Genomic DNA, 18521 nt, shown 5'->3' with positions numbered 1-18521 from the left:
ACTCTGATTAGACTCATGAAAAAGTATAAACATTTATTTACTAATTTACAATGAGTAGGATGCATTTATGTAAGTATCCAGTTTATTCTTTTATTGATTTGGAATTTGTGCTGATGGCTAAGGCTTGCCACAATAAATTAAAAAGAAAATTACAGGCCCGACGAGGTGGCCTAGTGGCTTAAGTCCTTGATTTAAATGCACAGGGATCCCATATGGGCTCTGGTTCTAATCCCGGCAGCCCCGCTTCTCATCCAGCTCCCTGCTTGTGACCTGGGAAAGCAGTTGAGGATGGCCGAAAGCCTTGGGACCCTACACCTGTATGGGAGACCTGGAAGAGGCTCCTGGCTCCTGGCTTCAAATTGGCTCAGCTCTGGCCCGTTGCAGTCACTTGAGGAGTGAACCATTGGATGGAAGATCTTCCTCTCTGTCTCTCCTTCTCTCTATATATCTGACTTTGCAGTCAAAATAAATAAATCTTTAAAAGATAAATAAAATTACAATGATAATCAGTTATTATAGAAGGGTATATGAAAGCAGATTATCAGTTAGCTTGACATTTGGCATTTATTATGCCCTGCTATTCTATTTTGTATGTATGCAGGTTGGCAGTTGATATCATTAACATAATTTCACATTTTGTTCTAAGATTATTCTGTGTAAGTACTATGAACTTAAGATACAAACCTATCCATAAACTAAGGTTTTGTCATATTACTAGTTTTTAAATTAAATAGCCAAATATATATAAGTAATAAAAATATATATGTAGTAAAAATGCTTGCGTGTCTAGGCTATGGAAAATAGGCACAGTGTTATACACATTTTCCTACACACATCAGATCAAGCATTGGTATTCACACAGGCTGACATACCACTCCAAGCATTAGTATTATCACAAAGAATTCTTGGAAATCAGTAAATGATAATCCAGGTTCAAAGGAGCAAGTGATGAGTAATTACATATAATAATTTTTAATAAACTACTAGTGTTGGGAAAGGGTTGCCTGATTAAACGTCATCATCGTGGCCTGTGGGACCCTGCAGAATCTGATCTCTGTGACGGTGAAGTCACCTGGCAGTATTCGCTCCCTTCGTTCACTGTATTTCAGTTCAATTTACCTCTTCATTTTCTTTCATTTCTTAATTCTTTCCTTGATTGTGTCAAAGATTTCTTTAACTGGTACTTTTTCATTTTTGAGAGGATCTCTAATCGTTTTATTTATATGCATATTTTCTATTTTTTTATCTTAAGCTTAATGAATTCACATTTGTTTTATTTTCTACCCTATGCCTATTACTTTTTCCAGTGTTTGAGATATGGTAGGAACTCAAACAAAAGATGGTGATAATAATGTATATTAACATATACCAAGAGAACTGTCAGATCTTTTTTGAGGATTGAAGATTTCATTTTCACCCCAACTACATCTAATACATTCTGAGTCAAATAAGGTTAGAATGATCAGGGGCTGTATACTAAAAAATAACATTAAAACTTCAGAGAAATCTAGATTCTCTCCTTAAAATTTTCCAATGGCAAAGCAAATTAACAGATTATAAACTAGTTGAAAATAATTATTTGTCAGGTTGTTCTGAAATGGGAAAATTCAATAAATATGTCGATAATTATTATTTTGTGTAGTTAATCTTTCACAAGTACCTAATTCTTACTACATTTTTTAGCTCATTATAGATCTTATCAAATCCTAACCTACCTTACATTTTTCGGATAGAGTTTTGATTAGATATTATTTAGATGAACTGGAATCAGGTGTAGATGTCCATTTCCCACATTACTCAATATGTAAGTACGTAAAAAATTTGCTGGTTGGTTTTCATTGTTGCCCCCAAGTCCCCATAATAGTAGCCAGAAGTCACATACCACTTCCCTTATGTTCTTGCTGAATTCTGTTTTCTTTCTAAAGCCTTTGACAATCAAACTTAGTTTGCCATCTTTCTTCCTTAACTCTCTTACTTGTGTAAAGCAGGGAGATGGGGAGTCTTGTGTTTCTCTCTGCCTTTTTGTGTGTGTATGTGTATGCCAATCATCTTCTATGTGACTATCCTAAATACTTTATCATGGTTGCTTTGTATCCCTTATGATATCCATGTGTATATGCTGTAGTTTTTCTGCCTTCGTAAAAATATAAATTCTTTTAGGACAATATAAGAGTTGGTGTTCGTTATCTCTCTGTAGGAACATAATATATACTTGTTGAAGAAGTACAAGATGATGAAGAGTGGATATGCTTTAACCTGATTATTTTTAGTTTCCTATTTATAAGAAAAAGGAGATTAAGGAGATGAATTTTAACAATGAATGTTTTATGCCTCCTCTTCTAATAAGTTTTAACCTTTCCCTCTTTATAGATGTAACATAGATGTGTTTAGATGTGTTTTAGATGTGTATAGATGTGTTTAATAATCTTTTATATCATGCCCAGATAGAACTAAGTAAAATATTTAAGTAAAGATGTGTTTATACTCAGTTGCTGAGCTAGTTTTAGAATTTGCAAAATATTTGATAAGTTACAACGCTTATTCTATTTCTTTATAGTTTGTAGATAATGAAATTTTAAAGAAAAAGGAATTTTCTGAAAGTGAACATATTTCTATGTTTTAATAGATGTTTAAATAAATTAAACCAGCATTTTTCAGTGTATGGAACTAATTATTGAAGACATTATCTGGATATCTTTCATATTTCCAGAATGGCACAGAGAAGACACAAAAGAGTAAGAACATGGACCCGTCATATAAATATTTTTAATAAAGATTATATCTTTGTACCTGTAAATGAATCGTGAGTAATCTATGTTACTTAAAAACGGATTGGAACATGCAATTAGTTGTAGTTAACTGTAATTACCCTTTTATGCTAAAGAACATTGAAAATTAGCAGTTTGGACATTACCAACACAAAAAGCAATAAATGCTTGAAGGAATGGATATGCAGGTTACCCTAATTTGATTGTTACATATTATATACATTTCTACTATGTTAAATATACACAATTTAGTGTGACATTAAAAACAAATTATAGTGGGCCCACAAAAATATTTTGCGGTGTTTTTTAGATTAATAATCAGTAAAAACCTACCTGAGTCCAAGGTACCACATTTTTTCCCATAAAAGCAGCTGTCAGAGTGCTTAGTTAAAAAATCTGGGTTTGGATTTAACAATGATTATGTTGTAAATTGAGTAAAAAATTAAAATGCCGCATAATACAAAACTGCAATGAGTTAAATGATTTTTTTTATTCTAGAAAATATTGCCTAAATAGCAGGCACATGCATGCATTTACTCACATATCCACAGACTCACAATTTAGGAGTATTGCTCAAGTATTTAAGGGAACAAACCCTTTAAACTCTACACAAACCCAGTACCTATGAAACTGTGTCACATAATACAATGTAATTAATGAATTTAAAATAAAAAAAAAAAAAAAAAAAAAAAGAAAAAATAAACTCTACACAAAAAAGGTAATGTAATGGGTCTTTTATTAAAACAGATTCTCATTTGAAAATAATAGTTAATCGCTTTTTACCTTTAATTGTGTTTCTTATACCTTGGTGACTATGGATGATTAATCAGTTTTGAAATGTATGCTATATGTTAAATATTACAGTGGGTGTTAAAATTAATGTAAAAATTATCATAACCACTTTTCCAAGTGTAGCTACAGAACATTTTCCTACATTGTGTAGATTTTGCGTATTATTAAAATTGCAGTTCTTTCCCAACAGGTCTCACTGGTATCTTGCAGTCATTTGTTTTCCATGGTTAGAAGAAGCTGTGTATGAAGATTATCCACAAACTGTATCCCAGCAGTCCCAGGCTCAGCAATCCCAGTGTGACAACAAAGCAACAGGTAATGCTTTTAGTGTTGATGTTATTATAATTTTTTTAAATAATGAAGGCAATAGTAAAATCATGACAGAGATTAGTATGAAGTTCAAGGTAGTATAGTTATTATCATTCAACTTCCTAGAAGGAAGCATAAATCTAAAACTTTCATAGCAGACAACGAGTCTCATGTATGGACAAAATCGAATTCTTATGTTGTACTGCTATTTAGGGTTTATTGTAGTTCTTTATGGGACAGTTTTGTTAATATGACTAAGAATTTATGTGATAGATCTTTGGGCATGGCTTGAAATACCCTTTTTAAAAAAATTTATTGACTATCTTTGTAAGGCAGAGATGCAGAAAAACCAATGATGATCTCCCATTTGCTGCTTCATTTCTAAATGCCCACAAAAGGTGAGGTTAGGTCAGGCTAAAACCAGGAGATAAAAATCTAATTGAGATCTCCAGGTGGGTGGGAGGGACCCAAAACCTGGAGCCAGCACCTCCCACCTCACAGGGTGTACCTTAGTAGGAATCTGGAATTGGAAGTGGGGCTGAAACTAGGTTCCAGGCATTCTGATGCGAACGTAGGGGGCTCACGAGACGCTAGATACTATATCAAGCATCTGTTCCCCTTATTTTTAAATGTAATTGAACATATTTCTTATAGACTATAGTAATTCATAATTTTTCCATAATTTTTATTACAATACAAAATCTTAATTAAGTAGACAAAGAAGCCTACTTTAAGAAAAATGTAACAACATTAAGTGTCTTACAGCTCTAAGCCTAAGCAGCAAGCAGAATTAACAGTAGCCATCACAGTTACTACTGACAAAGGACCTTGGAAGGAAGAAAGAAAAATTGAGAAAGCAACTTATAATTTTTCAGTTTTCTTTAATTCTCTCACAGATTCACAAAAGAACTTATGTAAAACTCTCTGGTCATAGTTAGAAGAACTATTAGTAATCATGTGTTTTGACTAACAAGTTTTAGTTGGATCTTTTTATAGAAAACTGGCACAGCTAGCTGCTATTGCAGGTCTTGGCTCTGGGTGTTTGTTATTTGATAATAACTAAACAATATCATTTTCATCCACTGATTAAATTTTATTCATAATACTACACTTAAAAATTAAATATATTCCAAGTATTTTAAAATTTCTTTACTTACCACTATGCATACATTTTTTATTTACAGTTATCTAATTAGCTCTAGCAAATATATGATAGAAACTCACAATCCCATCTTCATTTCTTACTAGATAATGATCAGCATTCAACATCAACACTATCGCCGAGTACAGAGGTTTCTCATGTAAGTGTTTTTTGCAGATATGATGAGTATTATAACTGACCTGGATAGTATAGGTATGTGGACAGTGATGGCAGTCAGTGGCCTAGTAACTGTACTGACTCATGATTCTTTGGCAATTTTCTGAGGCTGAGAAGGAAAATAAGAAAAGTTATTCTTGTGTCTATTTAACTGGTTTTAACTTCCAAGATTTGTTACTTTGTGGTTTGTTGATTGTCATATTGGTTAGCTACTTTTCTATGTCTCCTGTAAGGTTTGCTTTTGTTCTTATTTCAGTAACTTTTGAACTTGAACCTAGTACAATTAATAATAATAACAAGCATATTTCGCCTCATTTTGTTTTAAATTGTCATATAGATTAATGCTCTGCTCTTATCATAAAGTCAGACAATGTATGCAAAAAACAGGTTTAGTTAATGTGTTTATCTGTTTAAGATGACAACTGTGAATGGAAGTTTTAGATTGTTTTTTAGGTCAAGTTGAAGTTCCCTAATTACTGGAGGTAACCTATATATAAGGTTATTAACTACTTTTTTTTGCTTGAAAAGGAAAATAAATCAATGTATTTGTGAAAAATATTAAGTCACTTCAGAGGATGGAAAGAACTTTCATTTGAAATTGAAATTTAATTTCAAAGTTGAAGCATCTTAAGAAATAACTGAATGTGAATTTACCCAAACTAATTTTAATTGCAGTTATAAATATTTGTTTTTCCAGACTACCAAGATGAATATGTTAGTACCTAAGAAAAGGTGTAAAAGGTAGGTACAGGGTATCATAATAACAAGATAGTGTTGTTGATATATTTAGGTATACATTATATACAAGTATCTACATCTTGATTTTTGTTTTTGATTTACATAGGCCATGTATTCTCATACTAGACTCCTTGAAAGCTGCTTCTATACAAAATACAGTTCAGAATTTACGAGAGTAAGTAATAATACTTTTACCTTTTGATCTGTTACATAAAATTTCACTAATATTGAAGTTATTTTAAAGATAACTTTAAAAGCTGTATGAGTTATAATTTATATTTAAATGAAGCCTGTAAGTCTAGTTATAAAATAATTAATTATGTGTTACTATTTAAGGATTGATGTTTCCAGTTGCTTACATCAAAGGTAGATTCAGAGTTAATGTTTATAATTGAGTGAAAAGCAGAACTTCACAAAGGATTTTTTGTAGATTTTGTCACTATCAGACGTGTAACTTCAGAAAAACATAAGAACTTTTTTGCGTTCATGTTATTAAATGTACATGCATGTACAAATACATGTGTGTATGCAGTTTTGTAATTTAATGCATCAACAAAGCCAACAATAAAACTTTTAAAATTATTTGTTAGTTGTTAGATAAAAACTGCACTGAAACAATAGGACTACTGAAACCAGAATTATGGTAAAATCAGGTTTATTAAGATCTGCTCCCAGGCAAGATTCATTGGTCTGCAATGTAGCGAAGGTAGCGGGCTGCTGAAGTTGCGCCTGTGCTGAGCCACAAATTCCTTAAGTAGTGGTGATGATGGGGTTTGAGGTAAAGGTATGTGTTGTCTTCTGATTGGTTGGCTCCACTTAAATGAGGCCAGGATGGATGTTCTTGGTGGGAACTTTTGGTGCCACCTCTGGGCTTTCTGCCTACCCCCAGGCCCTCTGGGCTAACATTAGTGTTTTACTATAGAGCATCAACAGAACCAGCAATGAAAGTTTTAAAATAATTTGTTAGTGTTAGGTCTTTTCAACTTAGCTTTTTTTGGTATAAGCTCTTTTCAGTTTCACGCCACAAGCAGAAACCTCATGTTGTAGGATGTTTCGGTGCTAAACAGTGTGAATCATGGCAACAACCTTGTTTCTTGTCTCACATGAAAGAAGAATTTTCATGTGGACAAACTGCTTGCAAAGTATCATTTATTTAGGAAAGAGAGATAGTGTGCCTGCATTATGGACAGGAGGGGACTCCAAAGGAAGGGGAAAAGGTGGAGCAAGAAAAAGGAGGAGGAGGAGAGGAAGGGCAGCATGCATGGGAGTATGAATTTTTGTGACCAGGGGTGGGTGTCACAGGGCCCTGAAGGTTTGGTGGATCAGACTGTTGGGGCCACAGGGGTTTGGTAGGTGTCGTGTTGGGTGAGGACTGGGGGGCTATCAGCTGGGCGGGGGTTGGTAGAGAGGGCTGTCAGGTATGGTGCCATGAAGTTATAGCATATTAGTGGACAAATTTGAATCTAAAGGGCACATCAATCTTAAAGAAGCTGAGACCTCGGGGAAGCAGATATTTAAAATGGCACCAAGCCGAAAACTGTGGAGGTCTTCAGGGCTGATGTTCGAGTCACTCCTCACAGTTAATTTACTTTGTAGTATAAATTATTTTATGTACTTGAGATGTTAAAATCTGGTGTTTAGTTTGGAGATCATATTGTTTTCTTTAAAGTGACACTGATAAAGTCTCAAAATATAGTTTGACCTATTAAAGTTCAGTCTTTGGAAATTTAGCTTGGGAATAACATATCTGACAGCAAACATTTTTCTGCTTTTGTGAAAGTGCTGCATTCTGATAAGGAAATGTATGCCTATTTATTGGTTAATTTCAGGTATTTAGAAGTAGAGTGGGAAGTCAAGCGAAAAACTCATCGTGAATTCAGCAAAGCAAGTATGATGGACCTATGCCCTAAAGTTCCTAAACAGGATAATAGTAGTGACTGTGGAGTGTATTTGCTTCAATATGTGGAAAGCTTTTTCAAGGTATGTGACAATATAAATAAGTTTTGTGATCATAATTGCTATCATACAAGCAGAATTTACTGGACCAAGAAGCATAAAATTGTTATGAATATTCCAAGCAGGAAAAACAAAACAAAAGCAAAAGCAAAGCAGAATCATATATGATCCAGATGCCAAAAATGGCAGGGAAAAAACTTAAAAATAGAACCAAAGGCGATTGAAATGGGTTAATTGAGGAAATACAAAGATTCATTGGGCATTTTAGAACTGAAAATATATAGTGATGTATCTGAAGTAAAGAATGTACTGGATTGGTTTAATAGCAGACTGGATTAAACAGAAGACAAAATTAGTAGATTTAAAGAAATCACAATAGTGAATATCAAACTATAGCTCAGAGAGAAAAAAAAGAATTTAAAGGGAACAGAGTGAAGCAGTAAGTGGAAAAGCAGTGAGAAGGTCTAATTCGTATGTCTTGAGAATTCCAGTAGCACTGGAGAGAAAAAGGAGAGGCACAGTGGTTCTAGAGTTTTCAAAAACTTGAAGACCTGTTTAATGGACAGTGACAAGCTGGTTGTTGTCTGGCTCACAAGAGCCTATTGAAACTGTAGCAGTGTTAAAGAAGAAACTTTAAAATGGAAAGAATCACTGTTTATTTTTACATAAATAGCCCATTAACTCAATCATTACTAATATTGTTAAGGATCTATAGGAGGAAGATGGTTTTGAGCAGTTACTTGCTTAGAGAATGCTTGAAAGTGTTGTCTAGGCTGCGAGTTATAATATGAGGTTATGATGTTTTTGGTTTTTTTTTTTTTAAGTGAAGGATGTGTCTGTATAGTAAAACTTAATAAGCACTGAAGAAACCATTAGATAATTGTTACGTTAATTCCCCCCGTCCCCCCACCCCCACATTTTTTTTGTTCCACACTGGGACTATGCATGACAAAACTTATTGTGACAATCCTGGTTCTCTAATACTCTTTTTCAAATATACTTTAATGTAATATTGCTTTCCAAATATATTTAATTTTGTATTTAGAATATTTGACATCATATATGTTTTGAATCTGTTACATAATTGTGCTTGATACAGTCTTTGACAGTAAGGTATAATTCTCATACAGAATGAAACACTCTGTAAGACTCCTGGAAGAAGAAAACTTCTTTAGAGGAAAAGAATTATCTTTTTTGTTTTTAAAAATTTGTTCTATTTTTATTGCAAAGTCAGATACACAGAGAGGAAGAGAGACAGAGAGGAAGATCTTCCATCTGATGAGTCACTCCCCAAGTGGCCACAATGGCCAGTGCTGTGCCAATCTGAAGTCAAGAGCCAGGAACCTCCTCCAGGTCTCCCACATGGGTAAAGGGTCCCAAGGCTTTGGACCGTCCTCAATTGCTTTCCCAGGCCACAAGCAGGGAGCTGGATGGGAAGCAGGGCTGCCGAGGTTAGAACCAGTGCCCATATGGGATCCCGATACATTCAAGGCGAGGGCTTTAGCCACTTGCTGCCATGCTGGACCTGGAAAAGAATTATCTTGTGGGTGTTGGTGTTGTGATGCAGTGAGTTAAGCCACAGCTTGCAGCACTGTCATTCCATTTTGGAGTGCTGCCTTGGATTCTGGCTGCTCCACAGCTCTCTACTAGTATACCTGGGAAGATAGCAGAGCTGGTTCAAGTCCTTGGACCCCTGCCATCCATATGAGAGTCCTGGATGGAATTCTTACCTTCTGGCTTCAGCCTGGCCCACCCCTGACTTTTCGGAGTATTTGGGGAATGGAAGACCTTTTTCTTTCTGTCCTTTGTCTCTGACTGCTAGTTCTGTCTTTCAAATAAATAAAATAATTTATTAAAAAAAATAGTCATGGTGCAGACCACACAGAAATCTATGGTGCTTTATAACTAAACACTAATAGAAACAAATATTAATTCTAATAAAGATACAAGATGGTAAATCCTATTGGGGTTTGCTCCTAGAATCCTAGTCCGGTCATTCTTTCAGGCTTACATTCAGGAGCTCTTAATTCCTTCTTAAAGGTATAAATACTTTCATCTGGCTCCTAATAATTTCATGGCATTTATAAGCATGATATGCAGATATCATTCTTCAGCATTTTTTTTAATATGGGGAGGAGGAATGTTCGTACAGTTGGAATTTTTAATTTGCTGGTTAAACTTAGCATAATGGAAAATGTAGCAGTTCTTGAAACCATTAACTTTTTCTTATACTTTTGCATGATTTTCCATTTTGAATATTTAAGATGCCTTATTTACTGCTGGGGCTTTCTCTTTGCTGTAATAACTTAAGAGAAGTAATATATGGAAAAAATAGTGTTTAATTTCTGAGTTCTTCTCTAACTGCCAATTCTATTTGAGTTAATAAACTTAAATGTGCTCTGTGACAGAGCAGAGACCAAATAATTTTGATCAGAACTGCAGTGTACAATTTAATGAAAATGCCCTAACAGTGATTGTTGTGATTGTTACATAACTGGATATACTGAAAGTTACTGAGTTGTATGCTTTACGTGAGTGCTATGATATGTGAAATATATGTTAATAAAACATTTTGGAAAAGGTGAAAGTTTCTTATTTTCTGTAAAAATGAAATGAAAACAAACTTGAAATTATACTGAATTAAGTGATTGCATTCTTTCTTTTTTCTCATTAGGATCCTATTGTTAACTTTGAACTTCCAATTCATTTGGAGAAATGGTTTCCTCGTCATGTAATAAAGACCAAACGAGAAGATATTCGAGAACTCATTTTGAAACTTCATTTACAGCAACAGAAGGGCAGCAGTAGCTAGTTAATCTGTGAAAACATGACACATGTTCTCTAAGATTACTGGAAAGCTGCTTACCAGCATTTGTGTTAGCCAGCTCACAGAGAAGTAAATAACTTCCAGTAGTTTTATAAGTCATTGCACATTATTTAAAATATATATTATTAGAATTGTTGAGAATTCAGAGTGTGAATGGGGGTGATATAGATAAGCGTATTAGATAGAAATTAAAATTTCATAGATGTTTGATATTTTTTGAGTATACATGCTTGGATTATGCAATAGTATATGGCATATGTAATGTGGGAATGTTTTGTAGCTAATGAAACTATGTGATCTGTACTTCCACATGACTGGATATTGAAGGGAGATAGCTCTTTCCTGGTGCCAGCCCCAATGCTTGTCAGATTTGTTGACAAGTCACATCATACTGTAATTCTATTCTTTGCAGCTCAAGCATGCAGTATGAATACTGTGTATTTTTTTTAAAGAAATTTTAGTATCAAAATTTCAGAAAATGCCATTTACGGCATCCCTTCTGTATAGTGTAAAAAATTCATTCATAATGTTAAGAAGATGATAAAAAGTCACTCTTTCAAAGCGCAGCTTATTATTCTCAATTGTTAGATGCAATTACTCTATTCTGATTTTTCTTATCCATTTCTCTTGATGTTATGTGTAGGAATCTGAGTTTAGTTCAGTTTTTCAGAGTGAAAATTAGAACAAAAAAACTGTCAGTTTTTTTTAAAGACTTATTTATTTTTATTAGAAAGGCACATCCACAGAGAGAAGGAGAGGCAGAGAACAAGGTCTTCTGTCTGCTGGTTCACTCCCCAAGTGGCCACAATGGCTGGAACTCAGCCCAATTTGAAGCCAGGAGCCGGGAGCTTCTTCTGTTTTACCTACTCAAGTGCAGGGTCCCAATGCTTTGGGTCATTCTCTGCTGCTTTCTCATGCCACAAGCAGGTAGCTGGATGAGAAGTGGAGCAGCTTGGATATGATCTGGCATCCACATGGAATCCTGACGGATACAAGGCAAGGATTTAGCCACTAGGCTATCATGCCGGGCCCTGTCAAAAAGATTTTTAAAGATTATATATGTAGTTCAGTTTAGTTTGAAATAGTTATCTAAATATTCATTTCTACATTATCACAGAATATATAATGTATATGGTTTAAAACTATAGGTTGAAATTGGAGTTCCCATAATTAAAAAATATATACTCTCAAAGTCCTGTGTATTACTTGTTAGAATAAAATGTTTAGTTTTATAGCTCAGTTTACCCAGTTTTCATTTACAAAGACATATTGCTCTTATTTTATATTTTTACATTGTAGGTTTTAGAGATCTGTGGTCACATAAGTATCATAAACCTATGGAGCTTAATTTTTTTATTAAATATTTAAGTAACAGTTCTACTGAATTCATGTGATGATAGTGGTATTTGATTAAGCACTTCAGAACCCTCTAATGTTATAAGGAATATTTTGAAGGAGACATTATATTGTATTTTTTGAAGTAGGAGAAAATTTTTAGGGACATTATTTTAATCTTCTGTTTTAAACATTCTTAAATTTACTTTGTAAAGACTAATAAGGCAGTAAGCAGCAACGATTTAAGATAAAGCTAAAATTTGAACATCTTATTTCAAAATTATGTGAATTAAGGTTGTTAATTAAGGCACAGTGCTTAGCTTTTGTTAATCTTGTCACCATCTTTCTATTGTTACAAATATATTTAAATCTCAGAAATTTCATATCAGGTGGTTATAATTATATATTTCATTCCCAATATGTATGGTTTCAGGGAAGGCTTTTTTAGGGACTATTATTTTGTATATCTTTTTTGGAAAGCAAGTATGAATGACATCTTGTAATTTCTTAACCTTTTTGTTTGTATGTTTTTCAAAGATCCCTTTGCCCTTTATTATGTTTTGAAGATTGTTGAAAATAATTTTTCCTAAATTCATATGGAAATAATGCCTTGGGGATATCAGCATTTTTATTAAATGTACTTCCAATTCATTAAAATTGAGGTGCAATTTTTTTAAGAACTATTAGCCATTTTTAGGAATGAATTCCTCATTGTATGATGCCCTTTGAATATCACAAAAGTGATGTTTTTTTTCATTTTTTTGTTTTAAACAGCATGTGATTTATTTGATTATTAATTCAGTACAGGGATTTAAAAATTATCTATCTATCTATCTATCTATCTATCTATCTATCTATCTATCTATCTATAAGGCAGAGTGACAAAACAGCAAGAGAATCTTCCAACTGCTGTTTCACTTCCCAGGTGCTCATAATGTCTGCACTGGGACAGTGCAAAGCCAGCAACCAAGAACTCCATCTGAGTCTTCCACACATGTTGCAGAAATCCAAATACTTGAGCTGTTGTCTGTTCTCTCCTTGGTACATTAGCAGGAAGAAATTAGAAGTAAAAGCAAGACTTGTTTTCAGGCACTTCAGTATGAGAGATGGATATCCAACAAGGAAGCCTGACCGACTGCACCGCAATGACTGCCCTCAGGGAAATTTTGTTAGCATTTACCACCAATAACCATTTTGCTAGGGCCAGCAAACAGAACCATCTCTCCTTTATTTCTGAATTTTTTTTTTATGAGCGTATGAGCTCTTTTAATAATCTTTGGTTAGAACACTCAGGGCTTCCTTGGGAACACAAAGGGGAGCTGTGTGTGTGTGTGTGTGTGTGTGTGTGTGTGAAATGACCAAGTTGGGAGATGAGGAAAGGGTTGTTAGAGGACAGTGAAAACATTTGTAAAGAAGATACTCCTTTTACTCCTTTTAACACAACTCTTGGGATAGAAAAAAGAAACTTTTTTTTTTTTTAAACAAAAGTTCATATCCAGTCTCTTTACTAGGTTTCAGAAAAAGATCATTACCTCTTTAGATCTACTTATCTTTTTGTATGTCAGGAGGAGAGAGATCTAGGCTTGTAGTTTGAGCCTCATCTTTCCATTGTCTTCTACTCTTTAGTCATGTAACATTGTGCATTTATGCTGTGAAGATTGCTACTTCTGTGTCCTGGAACTGAGCTTGGTCCTGTAGAAGTTTTGCTCACAGACTGTTGAAAGACCAAGTTCTGTGTATAGGACTTCCTGCTGCAGCACTGACTTGCGTGTGTCTCTTCTGAGTGCGAAAGAAATCCTTCAGGACTCCATTACATACTTTCAAATAAAGATATACTTGAAACTATTGTGCCAATGCTGTTTTTTTTTCTGCTGTGTTCTGTAAAATAATCCTGAAGCCACGTTTCAGATTGTCCTGTGAGTATGAATGTTGCATTGCCACAGCTGCAAAACTTATCATACCATTCTGTCTTCCAAGGATGCTCATTCACTACTTCCTGTGAACTCCCATTCAAATGTAGACTCCTTCACATCTGCTCAGAGTAATTTTTTCTCTTTCCTAATCCCATGAAACAATTTATATGTAGCTATCTAATTGATATGATATTGTTTTATACTGTTTTATTTAGATTGTAAGCTCTTCAAAAATTGGAGACACTTCCTGTATTTAGTGTGTTAGTTACACATAGAAAACTCTCACATTTTTTTGAATAAAATTAGCTATTTGGATTTAGAAATGGGTTACCTGTAAAGGACACAGTTTTGTTTGTTTTCTCATATCCTTATGATTTGGGGACATCTCTTGAATTATAACAAAGTTCATAAAATGTTTCCCAAAAGAAATCTCCTTATATAAATTTCAAGGAATATTATTTTCTGAGTCATTAAACAGTTTGATTTATAGCTCAAAATCCAGGATTTTCAAAATACGCTATAATCTAGTTCAATTCCATCTTTAGCCTTCGTTTCTAATCTGTTTACTCTTTATACCGTTCCTGGTTTAGGATGTATTTGTGAAAAACAGTATGCTTTTCCACATTATCGATAGCAAGAATTTCTTGTCTAACTCTTAATTCTTCCCAGTAACCACCCCCTATCTTTGTCTACTGAAGTGGCATTTAGGCCATTCTTGACCATCTGTAATGTTTTCTTTTCCAGTAAGTCCTACTATATTTTTTTCCTAGGTGGAGTTAATTTTACTTTTTGGTTTCCATTTGACACAAACATTGCTGTCATTGCCTACTGCTTTGTGTCATTGGTTTGGTGTTTTAAGAATGCTATAGTTAAAAGGTACAAATATATAAACTATCAAGTTAAAATGTATTTATAAAATGATGAGCCTATCTAGAAACAAACCAGATGAACTTTTTTTTTTCTTTTTAAATAAATTCTTCATTTTTTATGATACAGTTACTAACGCTCAGGGATTTCTTAAACAATAGAGTTGTATACCTTAATTTGCATTTACTTCTTATTTAGTTGACAGAGTGAGGATGGGGGCAGAGATAAAGATAATTCCATCTGTTAGTTCACTCTCCAAATACCTGCAACAACTAACCTTGGTCAGCTCTAGCCTAAACTCAATCTGGGTCTTCATGTGGGTGGCAGAGACCCAAAATGTTTTTTTTAATTTATTTATAATTATTGGAAAGGCAGACTTACAGAGAGAAGGAGAGACAGAAAGATCTTTCATCCACTGATTTACTCTGCAAATGGCTGCAGTGGCTGGGGTTAAGATGATCCAAAGCCAGAAGCCAGGAACCAGGAGCCTCTTTCAGGTGTTCCATGTGGGTGCAGGGTCCCCAGGCTTTGGGACATTCTCTGCTGCTTTCCCAGGTGACAAGCAGGGAGCTGGATGAGAAGTGGAGCAGCTGGGATATGAACTGGTGCCCAAATGGGACCCTGGTGCTTGGAGGTGGAGGACTTACTAGTTGAGCTACTGTGCTGGGCCTCCAGGGACCTAGATTCTTGAGCTGTTGTCTGCTGTTTCTGAGACCATGCGTGGCAGGAAGTTGGAGTCAGAGGTGACCTGGATGCTGAGCACAGGCACTCAGATCTTGACCTCTGCCCTCAAGCCGGGTTATTGATGTTCTTTCAAGTTCATGTTTCTGAAATTTTATAAACCATATTTTATATCAGATACATTCTCTATGCTATAGGGACTTATTTGTTTTTTGAATTCTGGAGCTCAGACAAATGAGAATCCCAAAGCTACAGAAAAAGTAAGCTTTGTAACTCCAATGACGAGCACATGATACATTATTTTTTAAAGAATGTTTATTGTTCTTAATCTTTATTGAGAATATCATTATGTAGATAGAATGATCACAGTTAATTTATTGAGTGAGTACACCAGCTCAAATAGCTTAGGTGGTTTTGGAAATAAAAAACTCAGTGGTAAAATCAGGAATCAAATCTTCATTTTTCTCAAGCACAAAAGTGTTTCCAGATTGCTGTGTTCTTTGGAAGGTTTTTCACCTTTTGGTGGTTTGAAAGGAATAATTTCCAATCAATGCTCATTAATTAAAATCCCTTTTTTGATTTGTCATCATGACGCTTTTTTGGGAATATAAACTAGTGTAACTACAATGGAAGACAATATGCAGATTTCTCAGAGATCTGAGAATAGATTTACCATATGACCTATATAGGCCAACCCTGGGAATTTAAGCGAAATGAAATCAACATGTAGAAGAGTTATGTGTACTCCCATGTTGGTTGCAGCTCAATTCAGTATACCTGAGATATGGAATCAGCCCATATGTCCATCAACTGATAACTAGAAAGAAAATGTGGTATGTATACACTATGGAATACTATTCAATCAGAGAATAAAAAAAAATTATTATGCATAGTTAAATAAGCTGGTATCAAAAAGACTTCCTCTGGGCCCAGTGCGGTAGCCTAGCAGCCAAAGTTCTCACCATTCACACACCAGGATCCCATATGGGCGCTGGTTCATCGCATCCAGCTCTCTGTTTGTGGCTTGGGAAAGCAGCCGAGGACAGCCCAAAGCCTTGGGACCCTGTACCTGTGTAGGAGATCCAGAAAAGCTCCTGGCTCCTGGATTCGGATCAGCTCAGCTCTGGCCATTGTGGCCACCTGGGGAGTGACTCATCAGATGGAAGATCTTCCTTTCTGTCTCTCCTCCTCTGTATATCTCACTTTCCATTAATAAATAGTGGAGATGTCCTCTGATGTGTGGCAGTTAATATAGAATAAAAAATTATATATTAATGAGATAATCATGTTGGGTTATGACCCATTTTTAGTCCTTGTTTATGCTCCTGTGGAACTGTGGTTTTACTCCTTTTTCTTGTTGGATATTATGATTAGTAGTGAATTAAGACTGTGAATATAGACTTATTAAAATTATATCTGCAAAAGTAGATGAAGAGAGGGCAGTGATGGTGGGGAATCAGAGGAAGAAGAGGCAGTGACAGAATTTTGGTTGTTTAGGAACTGTATCTGTGGAATGCACAAAATCTGTTCTCTTAATACTAGTAAAAAAAAATCAAGAAAAATGGAAAAGAAGACTGAAACTCAGCCAATAACAACTTTCAACTTTTTCCCCATTCATGCAATGCAATTTGACAGATAAATTTCTTATAGACTTACTAATATATTGCAAATGCAACTCCACATGTGTCTTATGGTAATTTAGATGTGTCAGCTTTTTGAAGGGCTGAGAATATGGTTTATTTAAGGATCCATTCAAATTCATTCAAATATGACTTGAACTTACCTAAAGTGTTATATATCCACATAATTGGTTAGGTTCTCAGGAGAAGTGTATTTTTTATCTAAAAAACGTTTCCACCTAAATATCTCCAGAGATGCATAAAGCAAAATGTAAAATCATTGCTACTTCATAGTATATCCTAGCTTCCACGATGATTTTGACTAATTTAACTGCTTTCTATAAATTGATAAAACTAACTGTACTGATCAGATTTTTATCTGATGTCATTTTTTGAAGGGAAATCTCTTGTTAAGCCTTCCTCATGCAGACAAATACGTGAAGGCCTAAAATTTGCTAGAAAATGAAGCAGCATCGATAACATAGCTATCTTTTGCATTAGGCGCTTAGCGTGTGCCATGTGCTATTTTATTACTGTGAAGGGATTAAATTAGTTAATCCTCATAACATCTCTGCTATGAATTTGTTTTTGCTATTCCCATCTTATACATAGTAAAGGAAGGTTAAGACTGGAAAGTTTTAAAATTTTTTACAAAAGATGAATACTTATAAAACAGTAAGTTTACAACAAAATAAGCCCCATTTTGTTTTGTATGGAGCTCTGTATTATTGCAGTAGGTATAATCAATCTGGATATTTTCTGCTTACTTAATTTATGTTTAGGTCCTAAGAGAATCCAAGGCACAAGGGACTGTATCAAGCTCAACAGACAGATTCAGAAAAGTTGGGAAGAGGCAGGGAATGGATATGGAACATATTATTAAATGAACTCGTTGAAGACAAGGAGAGTGTTAGTAAAGAGCTTAGCTAGCTAGATTAAAGAAATTGTCTTGCCCCATCTGTTCTAATTAGCTTATGTCTCCTGCTTCATATGTCTTCCTGCTGGTTACTTCAGAAAAGAGGTGACAGCTGCTTTGAAAGGAAATTGTTTTTATTGACAGTGACTTAAAATGATTTTGGAGTGCTTGCTCATTGTCAAACATAAAAATTTAAATGTTAGCACTTTGGTGTAACAATTTGTTATTGGAAACTTTAAGGCTTTGAACTCTGAATTGAAGATTCTGCCATCTCAAGTTGCCTTCAGTTTTTAGCCCAAATGATTATGTTTCCTCTTTTTGGAAAGATTTCTCTGGGTATTTTGATATTTATTCTGATAGAAGGAGACCTTCCATCATTTACAGGTATTTAAAATCTCTATGTTTTTATTATTTCTGTCTACCTGTAGTATGTTCCCTTCAAAATAGCATTATTTTTTGTGACTGCTCTATAAGTTGAATAA

General features: G+C 34.5%; 2 protein-coding genes across 5 annotated transcripts in view; both read left to right on the top strand.

Annotated features, from left to right (window-relative positions):
• Nucleotides 1–11415, top strand: part of SENP7 (SUMO specific peptidase 7) — a 188668-nt gene extending 177253 nt beyond the window's left edge. For all 4 annotated transcript variants that reach the window (XM_058661815.1, XM_058661817.1, XM_058661813.1 and 1 more), the window contains 7 exons: nucleotides 2711–2803; nucleotides 3751–3875; nucleotides 5118–5170; nucleotides 5885–5928; nucleotides 6032–6100; nucleotides 7755–7905; nucleotides 10556–11415. In XM_058661815.1, the coding sequence (XP_058517798.1) occupies nucleotides 2711–2803; nucleotides 3751–3875; nucleotides 5118–5170; nucleotides 5885–5928; nucleotides 6032–6100; nucleotides 7755–7905; nucleotides 10556–10693 (673 nt within the window). In that variant the 3' untranslated portion in view covers nucleotides 10694–11415. The remainder of the gene's footprint in view (nucleotides 1–2710; nucleotides 2804–3750; nucleotides 3876–5117; nucleotides 5171–5884; nucleotides 5929–6031; nucleotides 6101–7754; nucleotides 7906–10555) is intronic.
• Nucleotides 11416–17536: 6121 nt separating this feature from the next.
• Nucleotides 17537–18521, top strand: part of IMPG2 (interphotoreceptor matrix proteoglycan 2) — a 54001-nt gene continuing 53016 nt past the window's right edge. Inside the window, exon 1 of the mRNA XM_058661812.1 lies at nucleotides 17537–18423. Within this exon, the coding sequence (XP_058517795.1) occupies nucleotides 18339–18423 (85 nt within the window). The 5' untranslated portion in view covers nucleotides 17537–18338. The remainder of the gene's footprint in view (nucleotides 18424–18521) is intronic.

The sequence above is a fragment of the Ochotona princeps genome, chromosome 3 (assembly GCF_030435755.1).
Source record: "Ochotona princeps isolate mOchPri1 chromosome 3, mOchPri1.hap1, whole genome shotgun sequence".
Classification (NCBI taxonomy): domain Eukaryota; kingdom Metazoa; phylum Chordata; class Mammalia; order Lagomorpha; family Ochotonidae; genus Ochotona; species Ochotona princeps.
Note: the sequence above shows the minus strand (reverse complement) of the source record. Positions and strands in the feature narration are given on the sequence as shown.